General features: G+C 42.7%; 2 protein-coding genes and 1 long non-coding RNA gene across 34 annotated transcripts in view; 2 read left to right on the top strand and 1 right to left on the bottom strand.

The window, feature by feature from the left end:
- ranbp2 (RAN binding protein 2) overlaps positions 1-8064 on the top strand; it is a 231696-nt gene extending 223632 nt beyond the window's left edge. For 26 of the 32 annotated variants that reach the window (XM_052564565.1, XM_052564564.1, XM_052564554.1 and 23 more), the window contains 9 exons: positions 1428-1604; positions 1739-1816; positions 3740-4056; positions 4129-4240; positions 5990-6076; positions 6455-6600; positions 6685-6958; positions 7051-7385; positions 7497-8064. In XM_052564565.1, coding sequence (XP_052420525.1) covers positions 1428-1604; positions 1739-1816; positions 3740-4056; positions 4129-4240; positions 5990-6076; positions 6455-6600; positions 6685-6958; positions 7051-7385; positions 7497-7805 — 1835 coding nt within the window. In that variant the 3' untranslated portion in view covers positions 7806-8064. Of the gene's footprint in view, positions 1-1427; positions 1605-1738; positions 1817-3739; positions 4241-5989; positions 6077-6454; positions 6601-6684; positions 6959-7050; positions 7386-7496 lie in introns of all 32 variants that reach the window. The other 6 variants (XM_052564550.1, XM_052564557.1, XM_052564567.1 and 3 more) reach the window with 5 other exon arrangements.
- lims2 (LIM and senescent cell antigen-like domains 2) lies at positions 8055-22828 on the bottom strand. The gene is made up of 12 exons (XM_052564625.1): positions 22701-22828; positions 22321-22514; positions 16938-17097; positions 14772-14838; positions 14089-14209; positions 13247-13396; positions 12972-13122; positions 12773-12865; positions 12325-12373; positions 12161-12236; positions 11559-11709; positions 8055-8704 (listed from the first exon to the last, which is right to left on the bottom strand). The coding sequence occupies exons 1-11, from the start codon at positions 22824-22826 to the stop codon at positions 11574-11576; spliced, it is 1323 nt and encodes a 440-aa protein (XP_052420585.1). The 5' UTR covers positions 22827-22828; the 3' UTR covers positions 8055-8704; positions 11559-11573.
- On the top strand, positions 18395-20450 carry LOC127964436 (uncharacterized). Its single transcript, XR_008155046.1, has 3 exons — positions 18395-18757; positions 18879-19116; positions 19212-20450. It is a non-coding gene; the product is annotated as an uncharacterized LOC127964436 (long non-coding RNA).
- Positions 22829-23227: the final 399 nt, after the last annotated feature.

The following is a 23227-nucleotide window of genomic DNA, read 5'->3' on the forward strand; positions in this document are numbered from 1 at the left end:
GCTCCCGTATAGCAGAGCACTGAGAGCACAACAGACTTCACTGATCAGAGCGAGAGCGTCGCCAAATGTCACAAAAGAAGTGTGTTTTTGGTTGCCAGGGCAAGACAACCCTGCAGTTTACCAGATTACCAAAAGAGAAACAGCATTAAGGGACCAGTGGATGGAGTTTATTTTTTACAGAGTATCAACGGAGTTGTGCAAGTGTTTGTGTTTGTTCCCTGCATTTCGAAGATGCTCGTTTTAAAAACAAGGCCCAGTTTGACGACGGATTTGCGTATCGTTTATTTCTTAAGGATGATGCAATCCCAACGAAAAAGGGTCACGATCGTGTGTTGGAACCGCAGGCGTGTTTTTCCGGGAAAAATCGGTACAGACTATCTTTCTCTTATGAATATAATAAAACTAAAGACTTTTTGGATTTATGAAGGATGCAGTACTACTCTATATGTACTCAAGATTAACAGGAGATGGAGTGAAAACGAGCATTTCACCCCCCCCCCCCCCCCCCCCCCTTTAAAGTGAAAGTCTTGAAGTTTGCCAAGTATGGTAGCCCATACTCTGAATTGGTGCTCTGCATTAAAACATCCAAGTGCACAAACACACAGCAGTGAGAAGTGAACACCTCCCCGGAGCAGGGGGCTGCTATATATCCAGCGCCTGGGGAGCAACTGGGGATTCAGTGCCTTGCTCAAGGGCACTTCAGTCATCGGCATTGAGGGTGAAAGAGAGCGCTGTTCATTCACCCCAATCTACGATCTAAATCACGAACTTCGTGTGATCTTGATGGCACAAATGGTTTCTGTGTGTGAAACCTGAAAGAGATCCAGGGAGAAGTGTTTGGTGTATGGACTTTTGTCCTGTATATAGCAGTAAATGTATTGGCAGCACAAGTAAACATAGTGGAAACCAAAGTCATCGTGTCCGATAATGCATCGTGCCCATCAGCTTGTCACACGATTTTTTCTCTTCCTGTGTATTTAAATGTGGTACATGGTGATCATCTGTGAGAGTCAGTACTGATGTGTGAGGCGCTAACTGATGAGTGTGAGTGACATATGACTTCTGTAGGTTTGATAGAGAGCATGAGTGTTTGCATGTGTGTGTCTTTGGAAAGTTACTGATTTAACGTTCGGTCCGAGTACTTCAGTCTGCTACATGTTTTGACATTTGACAACGCGTTCTTAATCATGGTGAGCACTTTAAGATAGAGTTTACCAAACATGAAAACTCAGGCCAGACTCCATTCCTTCTGTGTTTCCCAGCACAGTATAAAGCCAATGGGACTTTTGTTTTTGGACCCCTGTGACTTTGAAACGGTCACATTTGTCAGTCACACCACTATAGATCTGCAGTTTTCATGTTGGGATGAACTATCTGTTTAGCAGTTGTTATTGCTTTAGTTAATCTATTTTTTGTTTATTGCTCAGTTTACTCTCCGTCAGAGAAGAAGAGCGCTCAAGACGTGTCTGATGATGATATTGAGATCGTATTTGAGCGTAAACCAACGAGAGAGCAAGCAGAGCTGGCCGCCAGACTGATGCTTCCTCCTACCTTCTTCTGTTACAAAAACAGTCCCGGATACATCAGTGACGAAGACAGCGATGGTAAGATCCACACTCTATTTCCAGTTTAGTTAATCAGAGCTGCACTTCTCAGAACTACACTTTCACATCTTCTGATTGAAGTATTTTGTGTCACTGAGAATTGATTAACCTCAGATTCACACCACTGTTTTCAGATGAGGATTTTGAGAGCGCAGTGAGGAATCTGAAGGGGAAGCTGTATGTGGATGGAGCTGATGGAGCATCTGATCATGGTAGGTTGCTCTACACCAGTGGTTTTCAAACTGGAATACGTGAACAAAATACTGAAATTTACCCTGTAAGTTAGTTATATCGCACTTTTAAATAACATTCAGCTGAACATGTTTCTCACAGGCAAAATATATAAACACCCGCCACCTCTAGTGTATCGAAACAAAGTCAGTCAGAAATGCTCCTTAGTTTGCTCACGTGTATCCATGTGTAAACAGTGAGAGATGTTGAAGCAGGCATGATGCTTGCATACCACATGATGCACGCTTCATTATGGAATAAAAGAGACGAAAACATTTAAATGTTACATCATGAAAATCTGACTCCAGGTTTTAATTGCTAAAATCAGGTCCCCGGTGCATCAACCAACCCAAGAAACATGAAAAAGATTAACCCAGTAATAGGGCTGCAGCAAACAATTATTTTGATTATCTATTAATGCAACAATTAATAGAACAATAGAATCGAATAGTCGCCGATTATTTCACTGATTAATCAATAGACATTGACTTTTATCCAAAACGACTTACAAATGAGGACAGTGGAAGCAATAATAAACAACAAAAAGAGCAATGATATATAAGTGATATAACAAGTCTCCGTTAGCTTAGCACAGTACACGTTAGGGCTGCACGATGTGTCGTTTAAGCATCGATATCGCGATGTACGAATCCACGATAGTCACATCACAGGAACCAAGAACTGAGCCCTGAGGCACCCCAATAGTTAGATGTTGAGACTTGGACACCTCACCTCTCCAAGATACTTTGAAGGACCTCTCTGATAGGTAAGACTCAAACCATTGAAGTGTGGTTCCTGAGATGCTCTTTGCCAGTAGGGTTGATAGGAGGATCTGGTGGTTAACCGTGTCAAAAGCAGCGGACAGATCAAGCAGGATAAGTACTGAAGATTTGGATTCTGCTCTTGCCGGTCTTAGAGCTTCAACAACTGAGAGCAAGGCCGTCTCAGCTGAATGTCTTCTGAAGCCAGATTGGTTGCTGTCAAGGAGATTGTTGTGTGTGAGAAATGTAGAGACTTGTTTGAACACAGCACGTTCAAGTGTTTCTGCAATGAAAGGAAGAAGGGAAACTGGTCTGTAGTTCTCTAAAAGAGATGGGTTAATTATTAATTAATTATACATTTAACTTTATGCACAAAAATGTATATAATTGGCAAACAAAATAAAGGTAAATAAGAAGTTTTATTGTTGGAGAAACTATTTTATTCACAAAAATATCTCCCTTAAAATACCTTATAGGGTTATGAAAATCAAAACAGTCCTGAGCTGGATCAAGCTTTGATCTTTGCAAACCATTTATATTTTTATTTATTTCCCTCACTAATACAAATATTTTATCCGTAGTTAGCTCCACACTGGTGAGCTGCTTTATAACAGAAAATTAAGATGCAATTCTAACTGAACTCGACACTGACTGTGGTTTTTCATGTTTAATACTGTAAAGCTCCTTGATTTAACTTGATTTAACAAGTCCAGTCATGTAACTAAACGTGACATGACTGGACTTTACTCATACTCGGAGCTCATGCAAACATCCACATCGCTGCAATCAGATGTTTTTATCTGCTGCATTCACACCGATGTCAGTTTTTACTGTTTATTTCATTATTAGAGGAAAGCACACAGCATATATTTACATGCGGCGCTCAGCAGCTTCAGGTTTATTCGGCTGTGTTTGCTCTTCTCCTGAATTGCATTGAGGAGAGCTGAATTACAGTCTTGCTCCACACTGGTCAAACCGCATTATTACAGGCTCTTACATTAGCTCATTTAAGATCCAATGACTAGTCGACACCAAGAATATTTGTCCACAGTTTTTTGTCAACGTTGTTGATAATGTCGACATGTAACCCGTGTGTCATGGGACAGCATATACTCTCCTCTCAGGGCTGTGTTGTGTTTGCAGACTCGGAGGTCACTCTGGTGTGGGAGAAGCGGCCGACAGCAGACGAGGAGCAGAGAGCCAGACGCCTCCTCCTGCCTCCCACCTTCCTGTGCGGCGTCAGCAGCGACTCTGAAGCAGAGGCAGAGAAACTGGACGACTTCAGCACTGAGGTCCAGAAGGTACAGCAGGCCCAGGTGAAGCCCGTTCGCTGGGAGTCTGGACCGCAGGAGATCAGTGTTTCTTCATCGGCTCCTCAGGACACACAGGTGAAGCCCGTTCGCTGGGAGTCCGCACCACAGGAGATCAGCGGTTCTTCATCAGCTCCTCAGGACACACAGGTGAAGCCCGTTCGCTGGGAGTCCGCACCGCAGGAGATCAGCGGTTCTTCATCAGCTCCTCTAGACAAACAGCTGAAGCCCGAGCCGAGCGACGGCGGAGCAGAGGAGCGTCAGACTGATGGCAGCCGTCCCATCGATCTCTCCACTAAGAGAAGCAGTGAGAGCGACTCCAGCACAGCTACAGGTGAGCGCCAGTTAAACCTCAGGATGATGATTACTAATGTTCATTCCTTTTTTACATGATTACAATGATTACAAATCATGTGAAAGGTTTGCTTTGTGGTTGCTGAATAATTGTCTGATGCAGCGTCAGAGCTTTCTGTTTGCCACCGGTCTGGAAACAGCCGGGCCAATCAACGAACAGAGGGCGGGCTGAGAGCCGTGACGTAGATGCGTAGATTAACTTCGCATAATCTGCAAAAGTCTTTTACAGCCATGTTCACTCCAGTATTTCGCTCGCATCATCATGTGTTAACAACAGGTTTACGGTGGAAGTTCAATCATAGATTTGAGTTCGATGCATGATGTCTGTGCTTCGATGCGGCTGTACAGGCGCAAAACATACGTCATAACTACACGTATCTGATTGGCTACGGGTAACCAATGATTTTAAACTTCAGACAAGCGCCCCCTAGAGAGAGAGAAAACACTTCTCTATTGTGCCATTGCAGACTCTGTCTACGAAGCAAAGTGAAGTAGCAGAGTCTGGTATTACCAGGCTAGTTCTTACTCAGTACACAGAGAGATTTGTCTCTCACAGGTCTGTGTTGCAGCAAGATTAGCATACTGTAGTTAATATGACCTATGTGAACATGTGAGCATGTGTTTTCACCTGTTAATCGTATGTGAATGTGCCAGTGAGGGGATCTGATGCATGAGGAGAATATTTGGCATCGGACCAAAACAATACAGAAACTCATTTTGTTAAAAGGCGTTTATCGCATTTTGGAACTAAACTCTTCATAATAAACCAACTTAAAAATAAAAGTTGAAGAAACATTGGATGCAAACCAGGGATGTTCATTTTAACTGTTAACCGACTGTTAAAAATTGACTTATTAATACAATAATTTAAAAGGTCAAAATATTTAAGCAGAAGCACTGCAGGTTTTTGCTCATGTAATATTAACCCCTGGGAAACAAATGTTAGTATTTTATAACGGGTCACAGACACTGATCCTTCCTAATTTAAAATAATCTTGTCAGTTAATGGTTAATAATCAGTTAACGAGCGTCGGTTGTCAGTCATTCATAATGCGTATAATAATGAGATCTGATCTCTGAGATGTGAATAAATCACAGATGCTGAGTTTAACACGCTGCAGGACACTGATGACAGATTCCCCAACAGGACATCATGATCAAAATACAGTGAAATTAAAACAAATAGAAATGTAGACTTAAATATACAACACTATAGATCTCTTGTAACATTTGGCTGATTCTAGACCTTCAAAATTATATTAACAAAAAGGGTTTTTTCTTGAAATCCTTTATTTGGTTGTCACTGAGATAGAAAACTTGGGTAACATCTAGGAAAGTACTTGCAAAAGGAAAATGACAAGTACAAAAAATAGCCATTTTTACTCATTTAGAATTAAACGATAATGATGTTTTTATAATGACAGTACATTGAAGATTTGAACAACCGCTGCTTTTCTTCCCTCAAGAAGATGCGAGGTTAACCCTAAGATTTGAACAGGCTGTGTAGAGTAAAGCTGACCTGATCTAATCACGAGCACACCTGAACACATTCCTCTCAGCATAGTTTTTCATCTAAAGCCGTTATCAGCAGCATCCCCAGACCATCAGCAGTCTCTCTCTCTCTCCACACACACACACACACACACGATCATCATCCGTGAGCTGTATTCAGAGAGCACACACTCACTCAAACAGCTGATCATCATGTGTTTCTGCTTTCCTCCTGCAGCTCTCTCTTTCGGATTCACATCTGCCGCTGGGTTTTCATTTGCAGAACTCGCTAAGACTTCAGGGGAATTTGCTTTTGGTAAAAAAGGTGAGTGTTTCCCTGTTCAGCAGTCGCAGCTCCATCTGTCATAAACTCAGTGTTATTAAGAACACAGGCACAATCACACAGCTCTGTAACAGACACAGACTGAACACAGAAACACTGAGCTGTGCTTTAGACCGCACTAACACTGAGTTTGGAGAAGCACATGATCAGGTCTTGTTTGTTGTTTAACCTGACCTTGTTTCTGACCTACACAGAAGGAAATCAATCACCTCTTTAAATCCATGATCTGAACCGTGAATGCTGATCAGTTTTCATGAAGACGAGCTCATTTCTGTGTTTCTTAACCGGTCACTCAGCGCTGTTGTGTTAAAGCTTGTGAGCGATCTCAAACATCACGTGATCAGGTGTTTGTCTCTGCAGATGCTGGTTTCTCGTGGTCCGGCGCAGGAGCCTCAGTCTTCGGGAGCGCAGCGGCTCAAACTAAAGAAGCAGAAGAGGAGGACAGCGATGATGAGACGCCCCACAGTGACGAGATCCACTTTGAGCCGATCGTGTCCCTGCCCGAGGTGAGTGCTAGCTGTGATGTTCTCTCTCTGTGTGTGTGTGTGTGTGTGTGTGTGTGTGTGTGACATGTGTGACGGCTCCTGCAGGTGGAGGTGAGGTCCGGTGAGGAGGACGAGGAGATCCTGTTCAAAGAGAGAGCCAAACTCTACCGCTGGGACCGCGAGCTCAACCAGTGGAAGGAGCGCGGCGTGGGAGACATCAAGATCCTCTTCCACCCCGAGAAGAAGAGCTATCGCCTGCTGATGAGACGAGAGCAGGTGCTCAAAGTGTGCGCCAACCACACCATCAGCCCCGGCATCGAGCTCAAGCCCATGAACACCTCGGCTAACGCTCTGGTGTGGACCGCCACCGACTACTCCGGTACACACACACACACACACACACGTTCCACTTCTTCACCTGTAGCTCAAATAAGACCGTGTGTGTGCTGACGTCTGTATGTGTCCTCACAGAGGGAGATGGGAAGGTGGAGCAGCTGGCAGCTAAGTTCAAGACTCCCGAGCTGGCCGAGTCCTTCAGACGAGCGTTCACAGACACACAGACCCGCATGTCTCAGACGGACGCCGCTCAGACGTCTGCCGCAGAGGCGCTGTCTCGAGACTCCAACCCTGTGGTGTTCTTCGACATCTCCATCGATGAGGAGCATGCTGGGAGAGTGGTCATGGAGCTCTTCGCTCACATCGTGCCCCGGACGGCGGAGAACTTCCGAGCTCTGTGTACGGGAGAGAAGGGCTTCGGTTACCGCCGCTCCGTCTTCCACAGGATCATCCCAGACTTCATGTGTCAGGTGAGGACTCACTCGCTGTAAACACAGAGGGCACTGGAACCTAAAATAACATTCACACAGTTTGAATAGTCAAGGTGTATTACATGTAGTGTGTGTGTGTGTGTGTCTCAGGGCGGTGATTTCACCAGTCATGATGGGACGGGGGGGAGGTCTATCTACGGAGGTAAGTTTGAGGACGAGAGCTTCGAGGTGAGGCACACAGGACCCGGGCTGCTGTCCATGGCCAACCGCGGCAGAGACACCAACAACTCTCAGTTCTTCATCACGCTCAAGAAAGCAGAGCACCTGGACTTCAAGCACGTGGCCTTCGGATTCGTCAAAGACGGCATGGATGTGGTGAGGAGGATGGGAGAGCTGGGCACTAAAGACGGGAAGCCCACGCACACCATCAGCATCTCCGAGTGTGGACAGATCCTGTGAGCTCCTGCTCAACGCTCCTGTAAATCGGCTTGTTTTATTATTGTTTCTGTGCTAATAAAGGTGATCTGCTAATTGTCAAAGTGAATAAGAAAATCTTTATTTTATTACTGAATGTGTTCACCCCAGAGATTCCTCCTAGAATTGGACAGAAAAAGACTTCCTCTGTTAAATGTGTGTATTTGAAGATCGCTTCACACAAACACTGCCGTGTTTCTTTCCACTTCAAGAACATAAAATAAACGTCAGACGTTGAGTTTCACGATTTATTCAAAGTGTTGTCATTGATCAGCTGTACAAGGGGTCAAATACTTCTGAACCAAAGGAAAACACCCCTACCGTTTCTCCTTTAGTTCAGGACAACTGCTAACTTCAGTTAGTGATGTCATTCTGCGTTTAAGGAAGTGGTAGTTCACCCCAAAATGAGAAGGATTGTGTAAAACGTGGATGAGCCATGATGTTTTTAATATAACTGACTGGATTTGTCTGAAAGAAGTCAGTCATCTAGAGCTCGGATGCTTTGAGGGTGTGTAAATCATGGGGTAACTTTAATTTTTGGGGTGAACTAACCCTTTAAGTGAGATGAGAGCGAGTAAATGAGTGACCATGATGACCGCTGCTTCCCATCCAGGAGACACACACCTGCTTCAGGACTGGATTTACTGTCTGAGGACTGACACACACATCTAGTGCAGTTACGCTCTTAATAGTGAACAAAAATACAGTTATTACAGCTGACCCTTCGGTGATAACAACCAGACATGAAACACAGTCCAGCAGAACTCAAGACGAGACGTTCCTCTGTTAACTGCAGCAGAGATCAGAGTTGTGACCGCTCCTGATCAGTTCTGTCCGGTCCGGTGAAACAGAAGTGATGGAGGTCTGGTGTTCAGCTGCAGATCCTGAAAACAGCACAGGAGAAATCCTCTGATCACACACACACACACACACACCAGGAACGTCATGGTCAGTGAAAGCATTAGTGCTGCACATGATGACATCTCAGAAACTCCACAGAGAAACACCTTGCGTTTGGATGTGTATATTTAATCAGACAGACTCTAACGCTCTTACAAACACCTCTCTCTAGGAGACAGAGAAGCCCAAGGGCCTGATGTTTAAAACCTGTCAGAAGTGACTTGAGAGTAAAACACTCTGATTCTTGAGTAGATCACTAAAAACATGCTGACTTTTCTTTCATTGTACTGACTCTGAGTCTTCTGAAGGAGTGTGTGAGAGCGATGTGAAGTGTGACGTAAGAGTGCTCTCTGACCAGCTCTACTCATTTGGGAATGGGGTCGACTGGACACAACATATCAAGCTTGCTCTGTAGCTGCAGGCCTGGGCTGTGTTTCACTCTTAACTAGTGATTACTGTCAGGAACAACAGAACATAGCTGCTTTTGGCAACACTCCCCGATTGATCCTCATGTTTTTAGTGTATATTGTTTAGGACACTCACTTTATTAGTCTGCTCGTTAGCACAGACGCTGAATCAGCAATCACCTTGTGTCAGAGTTCAGGCTGCTGACGGTGGTGTAATGGCTGTTTTGGGGCACACTTCTTTGTACTCACTGAGCACTGATTAAACCGCACAGCATACTTGTTGCCTGCCATGTCTGTGTCCATCTTGTGATGGCTCCTTACCGCCAGATAACACACGTCACAAAGCCCCCATCATCTCAGACACTAAACTTCAGTGACCTACAGTCAGCAGATCTCATCTTTGGGATTCACGTCAATATACAGTATTGTTCAAAATAATAGCAGTACAATGTGACTAACCAGAATAATCAAGGTTTTTAGTATATTTTTTATTGCTACGTGGCAAACAAGTTACCAGTAGGTTCAGTAGATTGTCAGAAAACAAACAAGACCCAGCATTCATGATATGCACGCTCTTAAGGCTGTGCAATTGGGCAATTAGTTGAAAAGGGTGTGTTCAAAAAAATAGCAGTGTCTACCTTTGACTGTACAAACTCAAAACTATTTTGTACAAACATTTTTTTTTTCTGGGATTTAGCAATCCTGTGAATCACTAAACTAATATTTAGTTGTATGACCACAGTTTTTTAAAACTACTTGACATCTGTGTGGCATGTAGTCAACCAACTTGTGGCACCTCTCAGCTGTTATTCCACTCCATGATTCTTTAACAACATTCCACAATTCATTCACATTTCTTGGTTTTGCTTCAGAAACAGCATTTTTGATATCACCCCACAAGTTCTCAATTGGATTAAGGTCTGGAGATTGGGCTGGCCACTCCATAACATTAATTTTGTTGGTTTGGAACCAAGACTTTGCCCGTTTACTAGTGTGTTTTGGGTCATTGTCTTGTTGAAACAACCATTTCAAGGGCATGTCCTCTTCAGCATAGGGCAACATGACCTCTTCAAGTATTTTAACATATGCAAACTGATCCATGATCCCTGGTATGCGATAAATAGGCCCAACACCATAGTAGGAGAAACATGCCCATATCATGATGCTTGCACCTCCATGCTTCACTGTCTTCACTGTGTACTGTGGCTTGAATTCAGAGTTTGGGGGTCGTCTCACAAACTGCCTGTGGCCCTTGGACCCAAAAAGAACAATTTTACTCTCATCAGTCCACAAAATGTTCCTCCATTTCTCTTTAGGCCAGTTGATGTGTTCTTTGGCAAATTGTAACCTCTTCTGCACATGCCTTTTTTTTAACAGAGGGACTTTGCGGGGGATTCTTGAAAATAGATTAGCTTCACACAGACGTCTTCTAACTGTCACAGTACTTACAGGTAACTCCAGACTGTCTTTGATCATCCTGGAGGTGATCATTGGCTGAGCCTTTGCCATTCTGGTTATTCTTCTATCCATTTTGATGGTTGTCTTCCGTTTTCTTCCACGTCTCTCTGGTTTTGCTCTCCATTTTAAGGCATTGGAGATCATTTTAGCTGAACAGCCTATCATTTTTTGCACCTCTTTATAGGTTTTCCCCTCTCTAATCAACTTTTTAATCAAAGTACGCTGTTCTTCTGAACAATGTCTCGAACGACCCATTTTCCTCAGCTTTCAAATGCATGTTCAACAAGTGTTGGCTTCATCCTTAAATAGGGGCCACCTGATTCACACCTGTTTCTTCACAAAATTGATGACCTCAGTGATTGAATGCCACACTGCTATTTTTTTGAACACACCCCTTTCAACTAATTGCCCAATTGCACAGCCTTAAGAGCGTGCATATCATGAATGCTGGGTCTCATTTGTTTTCTGAGAATCTACTGGTAACTTGTTTGCCACGTAGCAATAAAAAAATATACGAAAAACCTTGATTATTCTGGTTAGTCACATTGTACTGCTATTATTTTGAACAATACTGTAGACCCAAACATCTGAGGAATCTCCAGAACCTTGTGGAACCTGGAATCAAGGCAGTTCTGAAGGAAAAAGCAAGGTGTAGCTAAAAACCAAACAAGTGCCCAGTGAATGTATAAAGATAAGAAAGGTGGGAGGGAGAGGGTCCGTGCACTGAAAATGATCATCATGTCATCATTTGGAAAATAACTTCTGTTAACTTTCAGAACTAAATGAATTCTGTTTGTGTCTCTTTCAAAGACAGATGAAATGGCTTACATTTGTTTTACATTTTACAATCTGTATATGAACATTTACGGCTCCGAGGCTGCATCAGCCTCCAGTGGAAGAAGAGAAATGTGTTTTGTTTGTGTGTTTGTGTTGAGAAGCTGGACGGAGGAGTGACACGAGGGACAGAACTGACCTCTGAGGAGACACGTCACAGACAGATGGGCATCTTCTTCTTCCTCGTGTCTTTGGAGTCTTGTTTGGACAGGCGTCTCTTGAGCTCGTCTGGCACTCGCTCGTAGCAGTGCTTACACACGGGCTTCAGATCCAGCTCCACAAACCTATCCCTGAACAACGGCACAGAGAGATACACATCACCCTCTGCGCTAACGGTTTCATCACACCACCCTCCTTATAGTGTCTGCTTTTGGGAAATATTAAATAATATCCTTTTATTATGTCATGCAGAACCCCTAGAATTTCTTCTAGTAAAAGTCCCACTGTCTAGTCCCATTGAGCTGTAGAGTTGACTGGAGGTCCTCCATCGCTACAGGACAGACATCAGTCATGAGACGAATCAGACAACAGATGACTGGATGCAGATGTGATCGGTGTAAATGTAGCTTGGTTTATTTGGACATGAAGAGCAGCGATCATGATTAAAGATCATGCGGTCAAAAATTATATATGCATGGAAGATCTGTTCACATTAACAGCAGTAACACACATTAAGAACAGTGTTCGTTTGTCTGCTAATGTTGTTGTTTGTGTTGCACACATCTAAACACTTGTACACACTTGAGGGTCAGCTTGGAGTTGCACGTGGAGCAGCCGAAGCACTTGACACACCAGGCCTTGTTCAACGCAGACACCACTTCAACACAAAAGAGAAGGAGTCAAGCACACATGGGCTCTTTGCTGTAGATCCTCAGATTATGATCGTTATATGAACAGTGTCTCACCATCTCCCTCAATGGCGCGGTTGCAGTGGAAACAGACTTCTCCAAAGAGCTGTGAGAGAAGTGGACTCATTCAGATCATGTTTCAGAGCAGTGTGTTCTCTCTAATGGGGTTTAGATCTACATTTACATCGCGAAAACTTGACATGATGTTGATTTATATAAACTGAACAGGAAATATACTGTATTGGTCTAGATATACATAAATACAATTTCAGTGTGGGATTTATTTCCTATTTTCACCCAGTTCCCACTGAAGCTAAATGTAAAGTGATGTTCCAGCATGTTGAAGGTGCAGAGCCTGATCACTTCTTCCACATTTAAACACACACTGTATAAATCTGAACATCCTGGCAAGTTATTACATCATTTCAGTGATTTGAAGTAAAATATAATGCATCAGTTTCTTGTCAGTTTTTGATTGATAAATGAGCTAACGTCCAGACTTTACCTGGTTATAGTGGGTCTCACAGTATGCCAGGCCCTTGCGCTCATAATGCCGATGACCAAGAAATGGTTTCTCACATTTAGCACACACGAAATGCTGAAAACAAGAAGAGGACAGAAGGTAGATGTGAAGATCCCACCCCAGACTGGCTCGGGATCAGTCATCACACTCACACAGAACAGCATGTGTTTGGGTCTAATACCTCCACGTGCCACTGTTTGCCCATGGCATTGACCACGCGGCCCTCGATGGGTCTCCTGCAGGCGCCACAGATGGGTACGCCCAGCTTATCATGACAGGGCAGACAGTACAGCTCACCCCTCAGCTCCCGGGCTTCAGACGTCAGCTCCTTACTGAAAGAAGAAGAAGCACTCCACCCTGAGCTTCAGAGACATCTCATTCCCATCTCACTGCCTGAAACCCTTAAACGAGTCAAACACTACTCCTGAGCTGAAATCATCGGAGTATGTTACTCACCCGCAGTTACTGCAGCTGAAGTGGTCAGGATGGTACGGGTCATTCTTGAAAATCAGCGGGATGTCATCAATAATAGCTTGACATTTCTGGCAGATGTACTTCCCCAGACTGTGAGCCTTCTCACGCTCATGACACGGACGGCACAGGTGTCTGCCGACAGAAGAAGATCTCAATCTGAATCTATAGACTAGCTTCTTTATGACTACTTCATTTATCAAGTGTGCGTGTCTTTAGATTTTGTGCGCTTAAATCCAAGTCAGCGCTCATATTCGTAAAAGGGTCTGAGCAGATGTACACACTTCTTCTTGTTCAGGTTCCACTGTTCTAAATGAAATCATTCGGATGATGACTGGTGATCTTTTACGTGTTAATGACATTAACTAGTCGTTTACAAGACAGAGAGCTGAAACCATTCAGCTGCGCACAAGTTCAAGATCATTTGCGATTAATAGATTTAACATCTGAAAACGATGCATACGTGCATTTTCTGTGCTACGTTCATTTTATGAATTAGATGTATGCATATTTGAGAGATGATCGTGAGATCAATTTTAGGTTGGTTTCTGCACAACACTTAATAAATGAGGCTCTCTGTGATTTGTACAACCCTGTTGAAAAACAGCATATGCTGGTTAGATATGTTTTGAAGCATGGCAGCTAGTTTGAGCTGGTCATTAGTTGGTCATGAACTGGTTAAAGCTGGTTATGAGCTGGACCTAAGCAGGAACTAGTCACTTATGACCAGCACATGACTAGCTCAAACCAGCTGCCATGCTTCAGAACATCCTTAGTTTTTCGACAGGGACGGAGCACACCTGAAGCACAGCGTCGTCTGGACTGACCTGCCTGTGTTCTTCACGAAGCCGATGTCAGCGAGCACAGCCTGGCACAGATCACAGCAGAAACAGTCAGGGTGCCAGCTGCTGTTCATGGCCTTTATCACACGGCCGATGATGAACTCGCCTGGAAACACAGCACAGATTCTGCAGTAAAGGCTGAATTCAGTCGTGAGTGCTGCAGACAAGCTTCTGCAGAACTGTTTGTGTTTAGCTCCTGACTTAAAGACGTAGTTTCAGGAGGGACCTAATAATTCAGTCCTGTCCATCATCATCATCAGGTGTATAAGCAGCAGTCATGCATGTGCAGTCATTCCCCTGACATCTCTGTTTCTCTCATCTGCTCCATCCTGAACCATCACAAGAGTCTCCGTTCAGCACAGTACGACAAGTTCATTCACTGTTAACTGTGTAGACTGGATGGGCAGGGGAACGCTTGCTGACCAATCTATCTCACCCCTCGTGATAATATAATCAATGTTATAAACTTCACCTATCGGTGGTTTTAATGTTGTGGCAGTTTTAGAATGAGAGCCATTAAATTCAGTCCACTGGGACACTATCTGATCTGAAGACTAGGTGATCCTGATGGTTCATAAACACTGTACTGATATTGTAGAAGGATGCGTGATCGACTCAAGGGTGAAGTGTTTTCACATCTACAGGATCGATCAGGTGTGTGTACTCACCACACTGGCGACAGCACGGAGCAAACAGCATCTGGAAGTCATGCTCACAGTATTTTCTGTCCTCAAACTGCAAAAGCAAGCGCAGGATACATGTGTCATAGATTAGCAGGCTATGTCTCCATCATAAAAGGCTTGTGTCTGGAACAATATTTTAACCTCATGACTTACTGACATGTAATTTATTAAGAACATTCTTCATTCTTTTCCTTCTTTCTTTAATCAAAACATAAAATCCACATAACTAAGAAACCTTGTTCCTGAATGACATCGTTCTTAAGGAAATGGCATCAAACTACAGCACAAACCGTGATGTTTGCAGCAAACAGCCAATAATGTCAGCCAGGGATCATTCGTTGTGGCCAGATCTCACTAAAAACATTTGTTGTGGCATTGAACACCTTTAAAAATGTTATCCAACTTTTTGGTATCACAAATTCAGGGTTTACAGTCCTTGATATGATACTATAAACAGGCCAAGAAATAAAAGGTTCTAAATAAAATGAACTTGTTGACAACTAGACTCGTCAGGTTCAGCAGGACCCTCTCTTTTGGCCCCATAAACATATAATTGAGTGAAAAATGTTTTTATTGATTATTAGATATCATTCTCATTTGTGTTATGTCCACAGAATGGTCTACTATCAGTTTTGTTGAGGGAACTGGAGTATCCTACATAAAGTCTGCTCTACAGAAAGTGCTTGCCTTTTGTTGAAAGACGTCGAATCAGATTTGTAACGAGCATTAGTGACAGATTCATCAGCCAATCAGATTCCGACATTCCATGACAGCACGCCCTCTGGGTCCAGTGCTTCCCCAGCGAGAGTCAGGGATTTCCAAGGGATTCAAGTGAAATTCAGCTAATAGAAACTGACCGTCGCTGGCACCTCTACACCAGATCTAGTTGCTGATCTACTAAAAACATTTTTCATGGCTCTGTCTTGCAGACAAGAGAGAAATAATTTAAATGAATTCACTAACAAAGGCTTTGTGCACCATTTCAAAGATTGCAAATATGAGTGATATGAGGCTAACAGCTAGCACTGAGAACTAAAACTTATTTTGTTGGCCTTTTTTTTGTTTAATACGAGTAAAGGGGCATGGAATGACAGAAGCATGGACTTTATTCACATCTGACAGGTGAGTGCTTTATTATTTGACGACTGCACGTCCTGATATTGCTGAGTTAGATGTGTTCCTAGGTCAACATATTTTGTTGATCCTGGAACAACATTTTACTCAAAAAATTTAGTCTTGACCATATCCCCACACCTAAACCTAACCTTAACCATGAGTAATCCCTAAAATCAGAGGAAATGATAGATGAATGACAGTGATGTACAAGCACCAAACACTGATTGTAAGCGTAAACTTCACAAAATCTATAAACTTGTTCTTCAAATCTGATTGGTCAATCACAATGTTGTTCCAGGGTCAACAAAGATGTTGTCCAAGGAACATGTCTCACTTGGTAAAATCAGGTTCTGCTTGACGATTATTGTACCATAGCAGTATAAAAGCATTACAAACAAGATGTGTTGCACCAAGTAGAGATGGGACGTTTGCCACTGAGACTCTGAAGCCTGTTTTTCTCTACTGAAGCAGACTGGTTCAAGACTGTGTCGAGGCTTGTATCAAATCTTCATGATCACGTGACTGAAGATGTTTGAGGCTTCATACTTCACAATGAAGCGAGGTCATCGGTTTGAATCTTTGGCGGTGCATTTGAAAGCTTTCATTAAAGCTTTGAATCTTTTTTTGGTACAAACAAAAACAAAAAGCCTCAAAAAGTCGTCATTTTAGAGTGACACGGATGTGTTACATAGTGACCTGTGTATTGGTGGATTACTTTTACTGATCCATGTAGGGAAATATACTCTGCATTTAACCCACCCCAATCTAGCCTACTGTTGAAATTGTTGAAGTAAAATGTAATGAATAAATGTGAAAAAGGCAATGAACAAATTAATTCAGAAGCTAGTTGCTTAGGACCAGCACATAACCAGTTTATAACCAGCAGGAGCAGATTTCTTTCACCAGGGTAGGTCTTGTACCATCCGGCCCCAAGCAGCCACTGGTGAAGCAGCTAACAGTGTGCTCAGGTCATTGATCGTGTCGGTCAGGTGCTGGATCAGGAGCAGGGCTGGATATGTTGGGTTTAGGTCTCACCTCATAGAAGAGCCCCTCGAGGAACTGCTGGAAGCACTGCGCACAGACGAAGCACTGCTCATGGTACAGCTCACCATTACTGTTCACGATCTTCTCCGTCGGTGTGAAGCTGGCCTTACAGCGCTCACAGATGGCATTGGCTAGTGCATTCGTCATGTTACTGTGAAGACAAACAGACATTCATCTCATGATTCTGTCACAATGTGGTTATTACTATAATGAAGAACATAGATTAGAATCAAAGTGTGGAAATGTTTGTGTGGTTGTATCCTTAAGCAGCGGTGTAACCTGTGGTGAATAAAGCTCATTCAGATTCTGATGAGCTAGCAACATGACCATCCTAAGCATTTTATCTATTAAACACTTTATCACAACAAACTCAGGCAACTATAGAGCACTATCACAGGGCAGGTGAGAACCTGTTCAAATCAATAAGAGTCACAGCTCTTTCCCTTTCTCACTGGTGTCAGTACATCCACCCGATGTCAAAGTGATGGACAGATGGGAAACTACAGTAACTGAAAGCAGTGCTACTTTAAGCCTCATATTACATTTATATTCAAGAAACTGGTAAGTCAATGTACAATCAGAAAACCTATCCTGTAAAATATGCCGAAATGCTTAAACAAGGAGTTTAAACCCACCAATTAAATCTCTAAAATCAAGCAGATGCAAACGGTCAAACAGTTCATCCTCTGTTGAAGCATGAATATATCCCCAGTCTGTTTCCTTGAAGAATCTACACTGACGTTTTCACAGCCTGTGAGGTTATGGAATTTAATACCAATAAATTGAATAAATATTAATCTCCAATGTGAATAATTATTGGCATATCTTTTAGAAAGCATTCAATACTTCCCCATAGGTACCACAGATTATTCTGAATTATTCTGTTTAAAAGTGTTGAGATGGATTATCCATGGAACAGTCCGTTCTCTGTGAGGAACTGCATAACAGCAGCCACCCGTTTACTAACCCCTGGAAACCCTCTCTGTTCTGAGAGACGCTGTTTTTCTACTAAAATATAAGCATGGTATTTCAATATTCATGCTCCACTGCATACATGCATACGTTTCCAAACCCAAAAAACAGAGTGAGAGAAGGAACTTGCGCACTGTCCAATTACAGTAACTGACCAGTGAAGCAATACACAATTGGAGACAGTAGATGAATCCTTCACTGCATGAGATATCCCACAATCCTGTGGGTGTGCGTGAGATCATGAGAGCGTTATGCTGCCCATGAAATCAGTTTGGGATGTTCCTCAGACGTGCCTTTCAGATGCAGCCAATAGAAACATGTTCACACTATTCTAATGACAGCACATATAAAATAATGAGGATGAACGTCTGAAACAGTGTGTGCTTTAATATGTTCTGTCTTGTCCTGTTTACTTCCATTATGAGTGCCATACTGTAACCATGTTTCTTTCCTGAGAGTTTGACGTGTGGGGGAACGTGGTAGAGGACAGGCACCACTTCTGAGAGGTGTTTCGTGGGCCTCGTTTGAGAGGTAGAGGACAGGCACCACTTCTGAGAGGTGTTCGTGGGCTTCGTTTGAGAGGTAGAGGACAGGCACCACTTCTGAGAAGTGGCCTGGGGGCCTCATTTGAAAGGTGTGGGGGAACGTGGTAGAGAACAAGCCCACAGACCAAGACAGCGGCAGCAACAGCATAGAGTGTCCAATGAAATTCGGGCAATAGTTGTAGACCATGTCATAAATCATGGCATGAAAATGACTGAGGCGGCTACAATGATACAACCAAACCTCAGAAGGTCAACCACGGCCTCAATAATCAGAACTTTCCGCAATGAGAACCGGTAAGTTATCAGCATGCACTAAACATTATGCTACTCTCAACTGTCAAATGATTGCATACCAATGTGTATCACAGAATAGGTGATGTGACCAAGTGTCTTCTTACTCTAATGTTCCCTGTAGAATTGTGACCAGGCCAAATAGTGGAGCAGACTGTGGTCGATTTGGTTCTGGCCAGAAATGATATTCGCCTTACAGAAATTCACCAGCATATCTTGGAAAATGAAGACATGTTCAACAATTTGGGATCCATAAGTTTGCAGACTATTGCACGCATACTGAAAAGGCACCAGGTATCTATAAAACAACTATCAAAAGAAATGCAGACAGAGTTAAGCAAATGAGGACTGAGTATGTTCAGGTAAGTTCAGTTTCAAGATGGCTGTTGTAAAAACATTCCTAAAAATTCCACATTGTGCAGTAATCTCTAAATCTCTTTCCAAAATGTATTTTTAGAAGGTGATGGAGCTGGATGCTGATGATGACCATCACAAATTCATATATTTGGATGAGGCAGGTTTTAATCTGGCCAAGACAAGGAGGAGAGGTCGGAATTTCATTGGCCAGCGGGCAACCATCCAAGTACCTGGACAAGGTGGGGCCTACATCACCATGTGTGCGGCTATATCAGAAGATGGTGTGGTGGGACGCAGACCTCATATTGGACCATATAATGCAGCTCTCCTTGTCACCTCGGCAAGCTCGATCAGGTTTGTAGAGCTGAAGGTGTGACCTATGTCATTGTGTGGGACAATGTCAGGTTCCATCATGCTCATGTAGTGCAAGCATGGTTTCAGGCCCTTGCACAATTTACCACCCTGCATTTACCCCATACTCTCCCTTCCTTAACCCGATTGAGGAATTTTTCTCCGCATGGAGATGGAAGGTTCATGATAGGCACCCTCAAGTCACTCTTCTCCAGGCCATGGATGACGCCTGCAATGACATCACAGCAGACCAGTGTCCGGCCTGGATTCACCATGCCCGAAGGTTTTTTCCAAGATGTTTGGCTAATGAAAACATCCATTGTGATGTAGATGAGAACCTGTGGCCAAATCCACAACACAGAGTTGATGACAATGTAGAAGTACAGTAATCACTCCTGTTTTGTTTCTTACAATACAAGCAAGCAAGTTGAAGAACACTGCATTTTATATTTTACAGTACTGTCTTTTCTTTTCTATTTCATAGCTAATTTATTTTTGCTTTGATTCAAATAAACCTATGGTGTGATTGTACTGTAGTGTTTTGCATCAATATATTACACACTTTGTTCAATGATTCCACTGTGTCTGTAGTATTCTCTCTACTACTGCAGTACTTTTACAGAGATGTATTACATGTAGTACCATAATGAAACCTGTATCACCTATTTTGTTCTACAATATTTAATGATTGTACGAACAATGACACAGTGAAACTATCGGTTGCTTGTGTGTGGGTGATCTATAGTTATGTTTCAATGGTATTTCACAGTAAATTTGTGTTTTGAACCAATGATTGTGCAAGTGCAATATTTCTTTAAAGATGTGAATGCGCAAGGCAATGTTTTGGACATTAGACTGTTTTTCAGTTCTGTGTCTAGAGTTTTGAAAAATTACATCAAGGTTCTGAAAATAGTAGCAAAGTGATTGAAAAAGCTGTAACTGTCGATGTCTCCTTAAGAGTCTGTGAATAAAACACCTACTGAATGAATTCATCGAATCCCCATTATATAGAGAATATCGCAGTTGTTCTTTTGTGTGTGTGTGTGTGTGTGTGTGTGTGTGAGTGTGTGAGTGTGTATGTGTGTGTGTGTGTGTCTGTGTGAGTGTGTGTATGTGTGTGTGTGTGTGTCTCTGTTAGTGTGCGTGTGTGTGTGTGTCTCTGTTAGTGTGTGTGTGTGTGTCTGTTAGTGTCTGTGTCTGTGTGTGTCTCTTATAGTGTCTGTTTGTGTGTGTGTGTGTGTGTGTGTGTGTGTGTGTGTATCTGTGTGTGTCTCTGTTAGTGTGCGTGTGTGTGTGTGTGTGTCTCTGTTAGTGTGTGTGTGTGTGTCTGTTAGTGTCTGTGTCTGTGTGTGTCTCTTATAGTGTCTGTTTGTGTGTGTGTGTGTGTGTGTGTGTGTGTGTGTGTATCTGTGTGTGTCTCTGTTAGTGTCTGTCTGTGTGAGTGTGTGTGTGTCTTTGTTAATGTGTGTGTGTGTCTGTTAGTGTGTGTGTGTCTCTGTTAGTGTGTGTGTGTGTCTCTTTTAGTGTGTGTGTGTGTGTGTGTGTGTGTCTCTCTGTTAGTGTGTGTTTGTGTGTCTGTGTGTGTGTGTGTGTGTGTCTCTTTTAGTGTTTGTGTGTGTGTGTGTCTCTTTGTGTGTGTGTGTGTGTGTGTGTGTCTCTTTTATAGTGTGTGTGTGTGTGTGGGCTGCTCTGTGTAAAGCTCAGGCGTGCCACATGAGGAATGTGTGATCTGCTTTCTGGAGAACCGGTCACTCGACTCACACAGCTGTCAGAGTCAGTGTTAACTAGTCTCAGACGTCATGAAGCTCAACAGACCACCCTAGGCTGCTGTGCATTTATCAGTAATACTTTTGTTTTGGACTGCTTCTTAAAAACGCAAGTACAGAAATACCGGTGTACGAAACCATACCTGTGAATGCTCATATCCACATGATTTTCAAAGCAAAACTGTGTGAGATATCAGATTCTTTAGCTGCTATAGTAAATAACCAGAAGAAGGGCTATTTCTGCTACAAACCTGTGTTTTTATGATTACAATGTTAATGTAATGTAATGCAATAGCAAATATCTGTTTGCAGTGTCAAGCAACACAACATACTGTTTCTATACAGCTATAATAACTGGAAGTGAATGACACTGGAAACCTGGACAGTTGACTGAAAAATAGTAACGCAGCTGTTACAGTGCATTAAATATAAAGTACAAAAGCTCATCTAATTTGCAACTAGCTCGTAACTATCTGCCATTTCCACAGTTATTGTCCAGGAAGAAAGGCAGATCGATCTATGGCAGGCATGTGGTCACCACATGAGCTTTGAGATAAGCAACCTATGAGCTTAACTAACTAGCTTTTAACTTTTTAGCAAACTGTGAGCAAGCCTGTGAAGCATTCAGCAAATGTTAGACAGTTAAAGCATGGTACATAACTGGAGCAATGTGTTCCTTTAGCCATCAGGTTTCACTAGTATCTCCAGCCGTCTCTCGTTCCCGGCTCTTACAGAACGAGAAGCTCTAAATTAGCACAGGAACATGATGTATATCTTCTTCAGGTTCTCTATATCACACTGAAATATTTACAGAGCTGGTCCTTGTCATGAGGTATTTACTGTTCTTTACTGATCCAGGTAAATCCAAGATATACATTGAAAATGGACATTCAAGACACCTGTTGACATTTACCTTTAGCAGAAGATATTTATCACACCTTACAAGTATTTATATAAGTCCTATGCAGTCAAATATGAGTAGGCTACACTCTTCTTAGTGTCTCTGAATGATTTTGTAGCTTGAAACATTTAGTAGCATACTAAATACTGTAATATGACCCCAAAGAGGAGCTGTTTGATCCGCACACTCACTAGCGCACGTAGAAATCACAGAACTCCTTGTAGACTTTGACATCGCTGCGTTTGGGAATCTCGGTGTCCTGGAGTCCATTGATGCTTCTCTCTGGACTGTCTTCTTCCATGATCAGCCTGGAGTGTGTGAGCTGGGGCTGAAGTGCCTCAGAGTCAAGAATAGACCGAGTCCGGTCATCATGTGTCACGCTGTCCTGTCCAATACACAACACCCACTCACTACAGTCACAAACAACTAGAAACTTCACATTCTTCAGAATACATAATTCGGTTAACAAAACCCAGTGTTTGCTCTTCCCCCATCTTGATTTTCACAATAACACAGTAACCCGCATTGATGACTAGAATAGCAATAACTAAATAGCATAAAGTATGTTAACCTGGTGTTTAGACATCCTTTGGGAATGTCCTAGGTTCATCACAGCACTTTTTGAGAGATTTGCTTGTGTTCTACGCTCTGATTCACAGTTAAACTGGGCTCCTAACAGCAGCAGAGCTGAGTGCATTCCTGCTCTACAGCTCTCTGTCTCTATAAATAAAGTTCAGCACATCTCCAAAGCTCTCAGCTGCCCTGTGGATGAAAACAAACTGAGCTTATGGGAATTTGGGGCATGGAAGCTCTTGACCTCCCTGAAATATGTCCTTCTGCTCTCTAGTTATTGTGAGCACCATTAAACCTGTGCATTCTCTCAAAACTGTGCCGTCTGTACTAGGAAATATCTTAGTAAAAATACCAGTGCACATAAAACTATAGTAACTGTGATGATGAATGGGAACAAATAGAATTAGCAACAAAACAGGAAAATGGGATGCAAACTAATGAAACAGAACTTAACAGAATCTTCTGTAGTCTGTTAATGATATCAGTTGACACATTTCCATTAAAAGAAATGCCTTACAATATTGC

This window comes from Carassius gibelio, chromosome B9 (genome assembly GCF_023724105.1).
Source record: "Carassius gibelio isolate Cgi1373 ecotype wild population from Czech Republic chromosome B9, carGib1.2-hapl.c, whole genome shotgun sequence".
NCBI lineage: Eukaryota > Metazoa > Chordata > Actinopteri > Cypriniformes > Cyprinidae > Carassius > Carassius gibelio.

What these genes read in the sequence shown, in the direction of transcription:
- lims2 (XM_052564625.1), bottom strand. Translation starts at nt 22,826, where the DNA reads ATGCACTCAGCTCTGCTGCTGTTAGGAGCCCAGTTTAACTGTGAATCA. An exon ending in AAAGGATGTCTAAACACCAG is followed by an intron (nt 22,515 to 22,700) that starts GTTAACATACTT and finishes TGTATTGGACAG; the next exon opens with GACAGCGTGACACATGATGA. An exon ending in TCGAGGGGCTCTTCTATGAG is followed by an intron (nt 14,839 to 16,937) that starts GTGAGACCTAAA and finishes TTGCTTTTGCAG; the next exon opens with TTTGAGGACAGAAAATACTG.